This window comes from Sceloporus occidentalis, unplaced genomic scaffold, assembly GCF_023333645.1.
Source record: "Sceloporus occidentalis isolate IW3139 unplaced genomic scaffold, rSceOcc1.0.p SCAF_316, whole genome shotgun sequence".
NCBI classification, from domain to species: domain Eukaryota; kingdom Metazoa; phylum Chordata; class Lepidosauria; order Squamata; family Phrynosomatidae; genus Sceloporus; species Sceloporus occidentalis.
In genome coordinates, this window is record NW_028317296.1 from 268,970 (window position 1) to 281,726 (window position 12,757).

Consider the following 12,757-nt stretch of genomic DNA (forward strand, 5'->3'; position numbering starts at 1 on the left):
GCCCAGCTTATTTATTTATTTGTTTTTAGACAAAACGAAGGAAGAATTCGTCTCCCCATGCGGGCCCTAAGGCTGGGTCCCCCAGGACAGCCAGCCACCCTTACAACTGCAATAGCTGTAATAACTGTAATGAGCAACTCTGCGTGAGAGCACAAGAGAATGAATTCATGAATCATGATATAGCATAATGGATGCAGGGGTCTGGTTTCGGTGGTGGGGGGGCAGAATTTCATCCTTGGGCGCCTTGCTAATAGTCTTATTCCTAATTCCATTAAAACTTGCATGTACCTTCCACCATGATCCAAATGTCACTGGACATTGCCTTCATGCCATTGTCCTCTGCCTCACACCAGTATCTGCCGGCATCTGGACGTTCCACATTTTTCAAGCTTAAGACAAAGTATGAAGAAATAGGGGGGTAAGCATTTAGCTGCAGTGATATTTTTGCATACAATTCATAAAATCTCAATAAGAAATAAAAATTTATGAGCATCTATATAGCTTCACGTTGGACTACTGAACATGACATTACTAGAGTCTTAGAGATAAAAATTCCCAACATTTACATGGAAAGGTATGTAGAAGCATTGTTAAATACTCATCTCCAGACATCAGATTAGCCAGAAGGCTTGTTGTTCCCTTAGAAATCTCATGATGCTGCCACAACCACAAGGGATTCTGGGTAGGCACATGCAAATAAGGTCAACAATTATCACCTGTCTTAAAGCTGTCCTGTACAGCGGGCAATTACATTCATGGGATTCATATATAAAGTGGATATAGAAGCATAAGGTGATCATTGTTGAACTTGTTTGCATGTGCCTACCCAGATTCCCTTGTGGTTGTGGCAGTGCCATGAGATTTCTGAGGGAGAAACAAGCCTTCTGGCTTGTCTGGTGTCTGTAGATGAGTGTTTAATAAAACTTCTACATACCCCTAAATTTTAGTGGAAGGGTTTTCCATTACCTTTACCCACCATAAAACTTATGTCATGGAAAAGTAAAAATATATATTTCACAATGTTGGAGCATAAAAAAAATATTAATAAAATATGCTGGTCAGACACAGTTGGATGTTAACCTATAGAATCCTGAGATGTTATCGCCAGAATTCAGACAGACATTCTAAGCTTTATGTAGGTAGGGACATACATTGGTAACCATGCACGCAGGGAGACCCCCTAGATTCATAGATAAACAGGTTTTCAGTGTTAGATTGTTCTGTTTACTCATTACTGTCCTGCATCTAGGAGGTCTCCCTGCATGCGTGGTTACCATTACACTTTTAAAACAAGGGAAGAGGGCATAAATAAAATGGAAAGTGTATAGATAAAATTAAGAGGATCAAGAGCATTAATTTGGCATACAGGAAAATAATGAAGTTAGAATCAGTAATAGTTTTTGTCCAGTCGCGTACTATTCTACAACCCGGTACAGTGACATAAGATTTCACATTTTGTTTTTTTCCACATTTAAATTGCGTGCACAGATAACAAGGGAACCTAACAGGGACACACTGCCAGAACCATCAGCTTGTGCATTTAACTATCATCATCTTTTATTAATATAGCAAGCTTACACTACCCTTGACATAGTGTTACAAGCATGAAATACAGTTTGGGCAGAGTTTAATATTCACTTAAAATTTCATTGAAGCAATAAAAAAAAAATACAGAGGTCTTCAATTTTTTGGGTACTGAATTACCACAGTAAATGGTAATTTACACAGTAAAGGAATTATACCATTTAATTAGCTTTGGCCACAATATTCTACAAAACTGACATTACTGGGAACAGGTAGCAGTGCAGCATTGTATAGTGGCAAGGGGGTAAGTAGGATGGGAATTTAGCGAATCGCGTAGACATCTACACGCTGCCCCAGAAGCACCGGTAAGTTTGGGGGGGAGTGTTAAATGGGAAATGGGGGGCATAAGGCATTTCTGGAGGCAGAGTGTTCTATGAAATGCCTTTTAACCCCCTTAATGCCACTCTGCCTCCAGAAATGCCTTTTTAACTCTCTATACGCCACTCTGCCTCCTGAAATGCCTTATACCTCCCTATATGCCACTCTGCCCCATAATATGCCTTTTAACCCCCTTAATGCCAGTGACATATAGGGGTATAAGCAGAGCCGGCCTTAGGTGTTCTGGCCCCCTGTGCGGACTACTCCTCTGTATATAAGTATATAAGTTCTGTGTGTTTGTAATAAAGAGAGTTCTTCTTGGTTTACTACGAATGGTGGTCTGGAGGATTCGTGGATAGCTGAGTGCTATCTGTATGAGGGACTGACCGGTGATTCCTCAGCCCTCAAACAGGGGTATCCAGCCTTGGGTACGGTGACCCTGTAACATTGGTTGGCAGCGGTGGGAAGAATCCCACGACTTGGGTGAAATCCAAACCACCAACTGGGATTGCAGACGAGAGACACCGAGAGAGCTCCTGGAGGTTTGTAGCAAAGGAAAGGCTACTCTGATTGCGGACTGCAGAGAGATGGACCGGCACCAGGATGCCCCAGAGGAGAGCCTCGGACTGAGTGCTCTACAAAAGAACATTCTATGGCACCTATCCCTGTACCCAGGAGGGGCTACATCGGAGCAAGTGACGGCGGTGATTAAAATGTGTCACCAGGAACTGAGCCAGAGTGGGTCTGTATCTCCCAGACTAGGGGACATTCTAAGCTTTATGTAGGTAGGGACATACATTGGTAACCATGCATGCAGGGAGACCCCCTAGATTCATAGATAAACAGGTTTTCAGTGTTAGATTGTTCTGTTTACTCATTACTGTCCTGCATCTAGGAGGTCTCCCTGCATGCGTGGTTACCATTACACTTTTAAAACAAGGGAAGAGCTGGTGGAGTATTGGATGTGAAAAAAATCTCAATTTCTCAGCTTTATATATATTTATATATATTTAAATTACAAAACGGAAACAATACATTTATAATAATAATTAAAAAAAAGAAGTCCCATTAACTGCAGGAAATATGACATGTAGGTGGGGCTCGGGTCTTGAGTTTATTGTTGCTATTTACTTGAGTCAGGGCTTTCACAATGGTTGTCATTAAGTTGTCTATATACTGTGTTAGCTCAATACATTAAGAGTGTGGCCAGCTCTGAGCACATCATACCTTAGGAAGCTGATCCAATGATCTTCATCAACTGGGATGTACATTTGATCAGCACTCTGAACAGGAACACCATCCTTCAGCCACTGGATCTCCGGCTCCTCCATGCCCTGCAAGCTGCAGTTTAGCTTGGCTTCATGGCCCTGAGACGCGGTCAAGTTATACCCATGACCCGTGAACCACAATCCTGTAGTCCTTCCTACAACCACAAGAGGGAGACAAAAATAATGGGGCATTAAGTTGATATTTATAGGGCATAAATAAAATGGAAAGTGTATAGATAAAATTAAGAGGATCAAGAGCATTAATTTGGCATACAGGAAAATAATGAAGTTAGAATCAGTAATAGTTTTTGTCCAGTCGCGTACTATTCTACAACCCGGTACAGTGACATAAGATTTCACATTTTGTTTTTTTCCACATTTAAATTGCGTGCACAGATAACAAGGGAACCTAACAGGGACACACTGCCAGAACCATCAGCTTGTGCATTTAACTATCATCATCTTTTATTAATATAGCAAGCTTACACTACCCTTGACATAGTGTTACAAGCATGAAATACAGTTTGGGCAGAGTTTAATATTCACTTAAAATTTCATTGAAGCAATAAAAAAAAAATACAGAGGTCTTCAATTTTTTGGGTACTGAATTACCACAGTAAATGGTAATTTACACAGTAAAGGAATTATACCATTTAATTAGCTTTGGCCACAATATTCTACAAAACTGACATTACTGGGAACAGGTAGCAGTGCAGCATTGTATAGTGGCAAGGGGGTAAGTAGGATGGGAATTTAGCGAATCGCGTAGACATCTACACGCTGCCCCAGAAGCACCGGTAAGTTTGGGGGGGAGTGTTAAATGGGAAATGGGGGGCATAAGGCATTTCTGGAGGCAGAGTGTTCTATGAAATGCCTTTTAACCCCCTTAATGCCACTCTGCCTCCAGAAATGCCTTTTTAACTCTCTATACGCCACTCTGCCTCCTGAAATGCCTTATACCTCCCTATATGCCACTCTGCCCCATAATATGCCTTTTAACCCCCTTAATGCCAGTGACATATAGGGGTATAAGCAGAGCCGGCCTTAGGTGTTCTGGCCCCCTGTGCGGACTACTCCTCTGGCGCCCCCTGTGACAGGGCCAGGCTAGCTGGCTCATGTGTCATATGAAGTTTAGCCGGGTCACGGAGCACTTTTGTGTCCGGTTCTGTATACTGTGACCCGGTAATATATTATATTGTGTTTATTGTGTAACCGGCCCAGAGACTGATGTGGATTCAGCCCCAGCCTTCAGAGAGACGATCCTATAATCTGGCTGGGGCTCTTAATCAGCCAGCACAGCCCTGTCTGCCCAGACGGCACCCGCACTACAGGGGGGATAACACAGGTGGGGGAACCCATTGTATTCTGTAATCCCCTCACCTGATACATCCCCTGTATACTGATGGGATTTGTGATGGGATGTGAGTGATGGGATTGGGGGTTGGGTTCGGTACACATTGCATTGAGATTGTATATAAGTTCTGTGTGTTTGTAATAAAGAGAGTTCTTCTTGGTTTACTACGAATGGTGGTCTGGATGATTCGTGGATAGCTGAGTGCTATCTGTATGAGGGACTGACTGGTGATTCCTCAGCCCTCAAACAGGGGTATCCAGCCTTGGGTACGGTGACCCTGTAACATTGGTTGGCAGCGGTGGGAAGAATCCCACGACTTGGGTGAAATCCAAACCACCAACTGGGATTGCAGACGAGAGACACCGAGAGAGCTCCTGGAGGTTTGCAGCAAAGGAAAGGCTACTCTGATTGCGGACTGCAGAGAGATGGACCGGCACCAGGATGCCCCAGAGGAGAGCCTCGGACTGAGTGCTCTACAAAAGAACATTCTATGGCACCTATCCCTGTACCCAGGAGGGGCTACATCGGAGCAAGTGACGGCGGTGATTAAAATGTGTCACCAGGAACTGAGCCAGAGTGGGTCTGTATCTCCCAGACTAGGGGAACAGACCACCAAAATATCGTACCAGGATATCCAACCCTTCCGAGAACCAGAGGATGAGAGAGACCGGGTTACAGCAGAGGTGTGTGAGCTGGAACACCAGCAATGGCAGTTAGAGTCTGCGCCTGCAGACTGGAGGGATGATTTCTCCCATCCCCACTTTGAAACGTACTGGGCACAGTACTGGACAATGTGGGATCTACGAGTTCCACTCCTGGGGGAGAACCCGTTGCCGGAGTGGGAAGACGAATTGAGAGGTCTCATATATGCAGAGCTCGACCTCCAGAGCCGCTACCAGGGATTCTCCCAGCAGTTAGCAGGTGAAGACCACAGCGACCCTCTGATGCTGTATAGCCCCATCGACCCAGGACTGATATATGATGCCTTCCAATTTGACTCGTCCTTCGGAAGCCCCTGCCAGTACCGCAGGGATACAATCTGGGACAACCGTGCAGAAGTCCTGGTTTATGCTATTCCCCCCGAGCTGGAAGCTGTTATGGATTGCCTGGTCCAAGAGGAATGGCAGCTCGAGAGGGACTATAAAGAATTGCTGCGGAGAGTGGAGCTCCAGGAGTTACAAGGAGACTGGGAGCATGATCCTACAACTTGCGGGAGTGGGACCGAGGTCCTCTTCACCTACTCCTCGGCCCCTGCCCTGGTGAGAAGAACCGAGGTCCTCGCCAGCAAAAAGAAGCGGAGGAGGAAGCCAAAAGCTCCGACCCATGTCCCCACCAATAACCCTGGCTGCTCTACCCCGGCAGAAGAGATGACTGTCCCCACCGCCCGAGTAAGTGGCACAATCCCCCTCACCAAACCCTTATCTATGCTCGTAGAAGCCAGGGCCCCAGATTGTCCCCCTGATTTCCCGAGTGTCCTGGGAGAAGTCCGGGTCACTGCCCCAGAGGTTCCCACTGAAGTCCCCGGTGACCCGGTAGAGGCATCGTTCCCCGACCTAGTGAGGACGCCAGAGGGGCTGCCGAGTTCCCTGGGTCCTCTCAGTAGCCTGGCGCAGGCCCTGGTTCCTATCCCTGTGTTCTCCGAAGTGATCCCTGGTTCCCCAAGTGTCCTCCTAGAAGCCCAGGTCACTGTCCCAGAGTGTTCCTCTGACTCTCCCCGTGCCCAGGCAGAGGCACCTGTCCCAGAGAGGAAGATCGAGGGTCTGCTTAACCCTCCCGGTGGTCCAGTATTGGCACCTGTCCCTGCCCTGGAGTATTCCCCTGGGTCCCCTGAGTACCCCGCAGAGCTGCTTAGCTCGCCCAATAACCCTGTAAGGGCACCTGTTCCTGTCCCAGAGTGTCCCCTAGGTCACTCCAGTGTCCCGGTAGAGGCCTCGCTTACTACCTCTACGTGTTTCCCTGGTTCCCCGAGTGTCCCCGGCCCGATCAGCAGGGTTTTCCTTCCATGCAACCACCCTGGCCTGGCAGCTGCCCCAGACTCAGTTCCCAAGACTAGGGAGCAAGAGTCTCCACGTGCCCCTGTTACCCCGGTGAGGGTGATAGCCATGTGCCCCCGGCTGAGCTGGGACCGTCCTCCAATTCACAGAGGACTACTGACTATCCTTTTGGGCAACCAGGGCCCTGGCCCACCTTCAATGGATGATTCTGACAAAGGGGGCCATGAACTAAGGACTGCACCTTTGAACTTTGTCCACTCGGACAGCCTGCAGCAGACCCGTGTGGATCTGCCTGGTCTGCCGGACCGTTGGTCAAGGGGGAGATCTGTGACAGGGCCAGTCTAGCTGGCTCATGTGTCATATGAAGTTTAGCCGGGTCACGGAGCACTTTTGTGTCCGGTTCTGTATACTGTGACCCGGTAATATATTATATTGTGTTTATTGTGTAACCGGCCCAGAGACTGATGTGGATTCAGCCCCAGCCTTCAAAGAGACGATCCTATAATCTGGCTGGGGCTCTTAATCAGCCAGCACAGCCCTGTCTGCCCAGACGGCACCCGCACTACAGGGGGGATAACACAGGTGGGGGAACCCATTGTATTCTGTAATCCCCTCACCTGATACATCCCCTGTATACTGATGGGATTTGTGATGGGATGTGAGTGATGGGATTGGGGGTTGGGTTCGGTACACATTGCATTGAGATTGTATATAAATTCTGTGTGTTTGTAATAAAGAGAGTTCTTCTTGGTTTACTACGAATGGTGGTCTGGATGATCCGTGGATAGCTGAGTGCTATCCGTATGAGGGACTGACTGGTGATTCCTCAGCCCTCAAACAGGGGGACCCAGCCTTGGGTACGGTGACCCTGTAACACCCCCCCGTCCCAAAAAAAGAAAGGAATAAAAACTTGTAACAAAACTTGTAACAAAACCCCAATCACTATATACTACGCCAAACATTGATGTGGTCTAGGCCTACCACTTAATTGTCTGGCTTAGTAGTAGGGATGCACCGAAACGAATTCTGGACTGAAACCGAAAGTGCAGCATTTACCTGGCCAAAACCGAATATGACCCCCCAACACCATAAAAAATCTAACACTTTTATTTAAAGTAAGTAACACACCAAAATAGGAGAAAACAATTAAATAATATTATATATATATATATAAAGTCCAAAAATAGTTACCGGCACTCCAGGGACTTTCCAAATAACCACACAAACAACTTCGGTTTTCAAGTCTATATATATCATATATATATATATGATTAACAGCAATCACATTCCTATCATGCCCAGGCATACCCAGATTCCAGGATTTACTCGCAGACTTGGCATGATAGGAGTATGATTGCCCTATCTACCCCTTCTCACTCTCTTCTGCCATATCTACCCCTTCTCACTCCCTTCTCCCTATCTACCCCCTTTCCCCTATCTCACTCCCTTCTCCCTATATACGCCCTCCTAACTATCTACCCTTTCCCTCTTTGAAGTTCACTTACCTTTCAGGAGTCGTGCGGTGGGGGTGCAAGGCCTCTGCCTCCCAGCTCTGCCACTGTATGGAACAGTATAGAATGATGGGAGTTATGATGTACTTTTAGAGCATAATTAGATCATGAAAAAGACATTGGAAATGGTACAGCATAACACCCATCACTCTCACACACTTACCAATCCACACATTTACCAATCCACACATATACTAATCCACACGCATACCTATCTACACGTATACCAATCCACACATATATACCAATCCACACGTATATACCAATCCACACGTATACACTAATCCACACGTATACACTAATCCACACATATACACTAATCCACACATATACACCAATCCACACATATATACCAATCCACACATATATACCAATCCACACATATATACCAATCCACACATATATACCAATCCACACATATATACCAATCCACACGTATACCAATCCACACGTATACCAATCCACACGTATACACCAATCCACACGTATACACCAATCCACACGTATACACCAATCCACACGTATACACCAATCCACACATATACACCAATCCACACATATATACCAATCCACACATATATATCAATCCACACATATATATCAATCCACACATATATACCAATCCACACATATATACCAATCCACACACATACCAATCCACTCTCACTGAATGCTTTCCTACCTTTCCTCTTTTCTCCTTACAGCTTCATTTCCTCCTCTTCGTTCTTCTTCTTCAGTTCTTCTGTCTTCTTCCGGGTCAGAGGGCACGGACAGCGGTGGGCGCGGCTTCAGTGTTGTGCGCCGGGATCTGACAACAAACCCTCCGGCTCCCTTGAGTGATGTTAAGCCGGGTTCAAGGGAGATCCTTGAGCCGGGTTCAAGGGCGATCCTTGAACCGGCTTAAAATCACTCAAGGGAGCCAGAGGTCTGTTAAAGACCTCCGATACCGCTCCCTTGCGAGCCTTCTCCTCCAGCGGCGGACATTACTGTCCGTCTCTGGAGGGGTGCCGGGTGCCCCCCTGATGAGCGGCACCGGGTGCCGCTCGCCCCCCGCTAGGTACGCTGCTGGCGGCAGCGGTACACTACGGTGGCGGCGGCGCCCCCTGGAGTGTGGCGCCCTGTGCGGTCACACACCCCAAAGGCCGGCCCTGGGTATAAGGCATTTCTGGAAGCAGAGTGGCACATAGGGGGTCAAAAGGCATATCATGAGGCACAGTGGCATATAGGGGGTATAAGGCATTTCTGGGGCAGATGTGCATAACTGGGGGGGCAGGTTGGAAAATACAAGGAAATAAAACCAAAATATTTTTCTCAATCATAGCTTTTATTAAAAAAATAGTTTACATGAATTAACATTTACTGGTAAAACTTTTTTCCTATAGGGTCATCTTATATTCAGGCTTTTTCTTTTTTTCCCAAATTAATATTCAGATTTGGGGTCGTCTTATAATCGAGCAAATACGGTGTTCAGAAATCCTACCTGGATGTCTGGTTGTCCTGTATCAGATATGCCTGTTAATCTAATTGCATTTCACTTTCTACCCTCTCCTGTAGACACGTGACACGTAACATGGGGCATTCACATGATCACAGTCCTTGCCCTTTAAAACAGTAGTGTAGCAAGCTAAAGCATGACATAAGTCACAAGTCATGCATGGGTGCAAATAATTGATGATGTCACATATCACCATTAAGTTTACATACTTCATGGGCAACCTGTGATGTACCTGGATACTGCCCCTTAAAGACCAGAGAGTTATAGATCACCTGTCTTAGATAACTTTTACAGAACTGTGAGATGTGAAAATATGAGAAGGTATGTGTTTTTAAAGAAATATATATGTGCATATTTAACCCCTTCAATCCCCTATAGACGTACCGGGACGTCTAGCCCTTCGTGCAGCGTCAGGAACACATCCCTGCCGCTGCACGGGAGAACAGGCTGTCGTTTGACAGCCTGGACCCCCCCCTGGCAGCAGAAGCCAGCGTCGCTGGCTTTCTGCTGCCCGATCTCCTGTAACAACTTGGTGTGTCATTAGCCTTGGGGGACTGAACCACATCCGGGTCAGTGACATTACTGCCGGATGTGCGACACTGGGGGGGAGAGAGAGAGAGAGAGAGAGAGAGTTCGTTTTGCAGAGCTGCAGTGCTTAGTGCAAAACCACATCATATATTGGGGATAGTGTAGTGTTTTAGAAATTGGCCAGGTAGGTACAATGGCGCAACATGTCTTCAGCGCTGAGGAGGCTCATGACTGCCTCACTCAGTCTGATGACGATGCCACTCTGACCGCGCCAGACGCCGAGGCCACTCTGACCGCGTCAGACGCCGAGGCCACTCTGACCGCGTCAGACGCCGAGGCCACTCTGACCGCGTCAGACGCCGAGGCCACTCTGACTGCATCAGATATTGATCCAATATCTGAGGAATCCTGCTGTGCGTCAGATAATGACGAGTCAGAGGAAGACGATGATGGCCAGGGTCCATCTGCTAAAGCCAGGCGTGGAGAGCCTGACTCTAAATATAATTGGGTGCCCCCAAATATGATAGACCCAGTAATCCCTGCTTTTACTGGGACTCCTGGCATCAGATGTGACATTGATGCTAGCGAGCCAAAGTCATTTTTCCATTTAATGTTTGCCCCCGAGTTTTTTGAGCTGCTAGCAGCTCAAACAAACCTCTATGCAGCCCAGTGTCAGGCAGCTGACCAAGGAGACAGAAGCCAGACCTGGTACCCCACTGACTCCCATGAAATTAGAAGATTTTGGGCCCTGACCCTTATGATGGGCATTGTGAAAAAGCCCACGATACGCTCCTATTGGAGCACAGATCCCATAATATCCACCCCTGCTTTTTCCCAAATAATGTCCCGGAACAGGTACTTTGGGCTCCGAAGATTTTTACATTTTACTGACAATTCCCAATGCCCCCCTAGAGAGCACCCCCAATTTGACCGTTTATATAAATTGAGGCCCATTATTAATTATTTTTCACGTAAATTCCCTGAAATTTATACCCCCGATAAAAATGTGGCTGTAGACGAGTCCCTGGTGTCACGGTTCCGGGTCCCGGCCGGTACCGGCAAGAGTTTGGCAGTACACGGCAAACTCCGGGATCCCGGGCTACATCCTCGGATCCCGGCAAACACAGGCAAGCCGAGGCCTGTGAACGCCGGGTTCCGAGGTCGCGGGTCGCAGTCTCGGTTCCCGGCAAACGCAGGCGAGCCGATGACTGCGAGCGCCGGACGCCGAGATCGTGTGACACTGACTCGGATCCCGGCAGACACAGGCAAGCCGATGCCTGTGAACGCCGGGCGCTGAGGTCTAGTGTCACTGACACGGATCTCGGCAGACACAGGCAGGCGGATGCCTGTGTTCCTCCGAGATCCGGGGCATATAGGGTTTGTCATCGTATATTTAGATGACATTCTAATTCATTCCTCAGATTTACAATCTCACCGTAAACATGTTCGTATCGTGTTACAGCGGTTACGTCAGAATTTACTTTATGCTAAACTCGAGAAATGTGTTTTTGAAGTTCCCAAAGTCTCCTTTTTAGGATTCATAATCTCGGCCTCAGGATTCGAAATGGATCCCAAGAAACTTTCGGCTATCTCGGATTGGCCGCAACCCCAGGCTTTAAAACCCCTTCAAAGATTTCTCGGGTTTGCCAATTATTACAGAAAATTCATTCGAGACTTCTCCAAGATTGTGGCTCCACTCACCAGCCTGACAAAAAAGGGGGCTAACTGTAAGCTATGGTCGGAAGAAGCGGTTCAAGCTTTTGATAAACTGAAACTTGCCTTCCCCTCAGCTCCAGTCTTGAGACACCCAGATGCATCTAAACCTTTCATTATTGAAGTGGATGCTTCGGAGATTGGAGTAGGTGCGGTGCTTTCCCAAAGAAGGGAGTTTAACGACAAGCTTCATCCATGTGCTTATTTTTCAAAAAAATTCTCTCCGGCAGAAATCAATTACGATGTAGGTAATCGTGAACTGCTGGGTATAATCATGGCCTTACAAGAGTGGAGGCATTTATTAGAGGGGGCTAGGAATCCCATCACTATTTTGACAGACCATAAAAATTTAGAATATCTCAGCTCAGCGAAAAGACTGAACCCGCGGCAAGCTAGATGGTCTTTATTCCTCTCTAGATTCCAGTTCATAATTTCCTACCGGCCGGGTTCCAAGAATATTAAAGCGGATGCTCTTTCACGTCAGTTTCTTAATGACTCTGATAGTAAGCCGGCTCTGGAACCTATGATTGCGCCCTCTCACATTGTGGCATCAGTTACTACCCAGCTATCCTCGCCTATGGTTTCTCGAATTCTCAAAGCCCAAGAAAGAGCCTTTGTTCACAGTAAATGGCCTATGGACACTTTGTTTGTTCCTGTCTCTGAGAGAGAGAATGTGTTAACCTGGGCGCATGCATCTAAATCCTCGGGACATCCCTGTGCTCGTCGTACTCAGGAAGCTATAGGACGACATTTCTGGTGGCCTACTTTGGGGAAGGATTGTAGGGATTTTGTTGCTGCGTGTGTTCCCTGTGCCACTGCTAAGAGCATTCATACTAAACCTGCAGGTTTGCTTCAGCCCCTGCCAATCCCGTCTCGCCCTTGGTCCAATCTAGCTATGGATTTTATTGTAGAACTTCCCGTGTCTGCAGGGAACACTGTTATTCTAGTAGTTACCGACCGTTTCTCGAAGATGGCCCATTTCGTTCCCCTTC

The 12,757-nt window shown here is 47.1% G+C and overlaps 1 protein-coding gene across 1 annotated transcript in view; it reads right to left on the reverse strand.

Annotated features, from left to right (window-relative positions):
- The window catches only part of LOC149274856 (tyrosine-protein kinase receptor TYRO3-like), a 60,587-nt gene extending 49,149 nt beyond the window's left edge, over positions 1 to 11,438 (reverse strand). Inside the window, exons 1-3 of the mRNA XM_089505182.1 lie at positions 11,087 to 11,438; positions 3,130 to 3,325; positions 289 to 389 (exon numbers count right to left, since the gene is read on the reverse strand). Of these exons, the coding sequence (XP_089361308.1) occupies positions 289 to 389; positions 3,130 to 3,325; positions 11,087 to 11,438 (649 nt within the window). The remainder of the gene's footprint in view (positions 1 to 288; positions 390 to 3,129; positions 3,326 to 11,086) is intronic.
- Between the last annotated feature and the right edge of the window lie 1,319 nt (positions 11,439 to 12,757).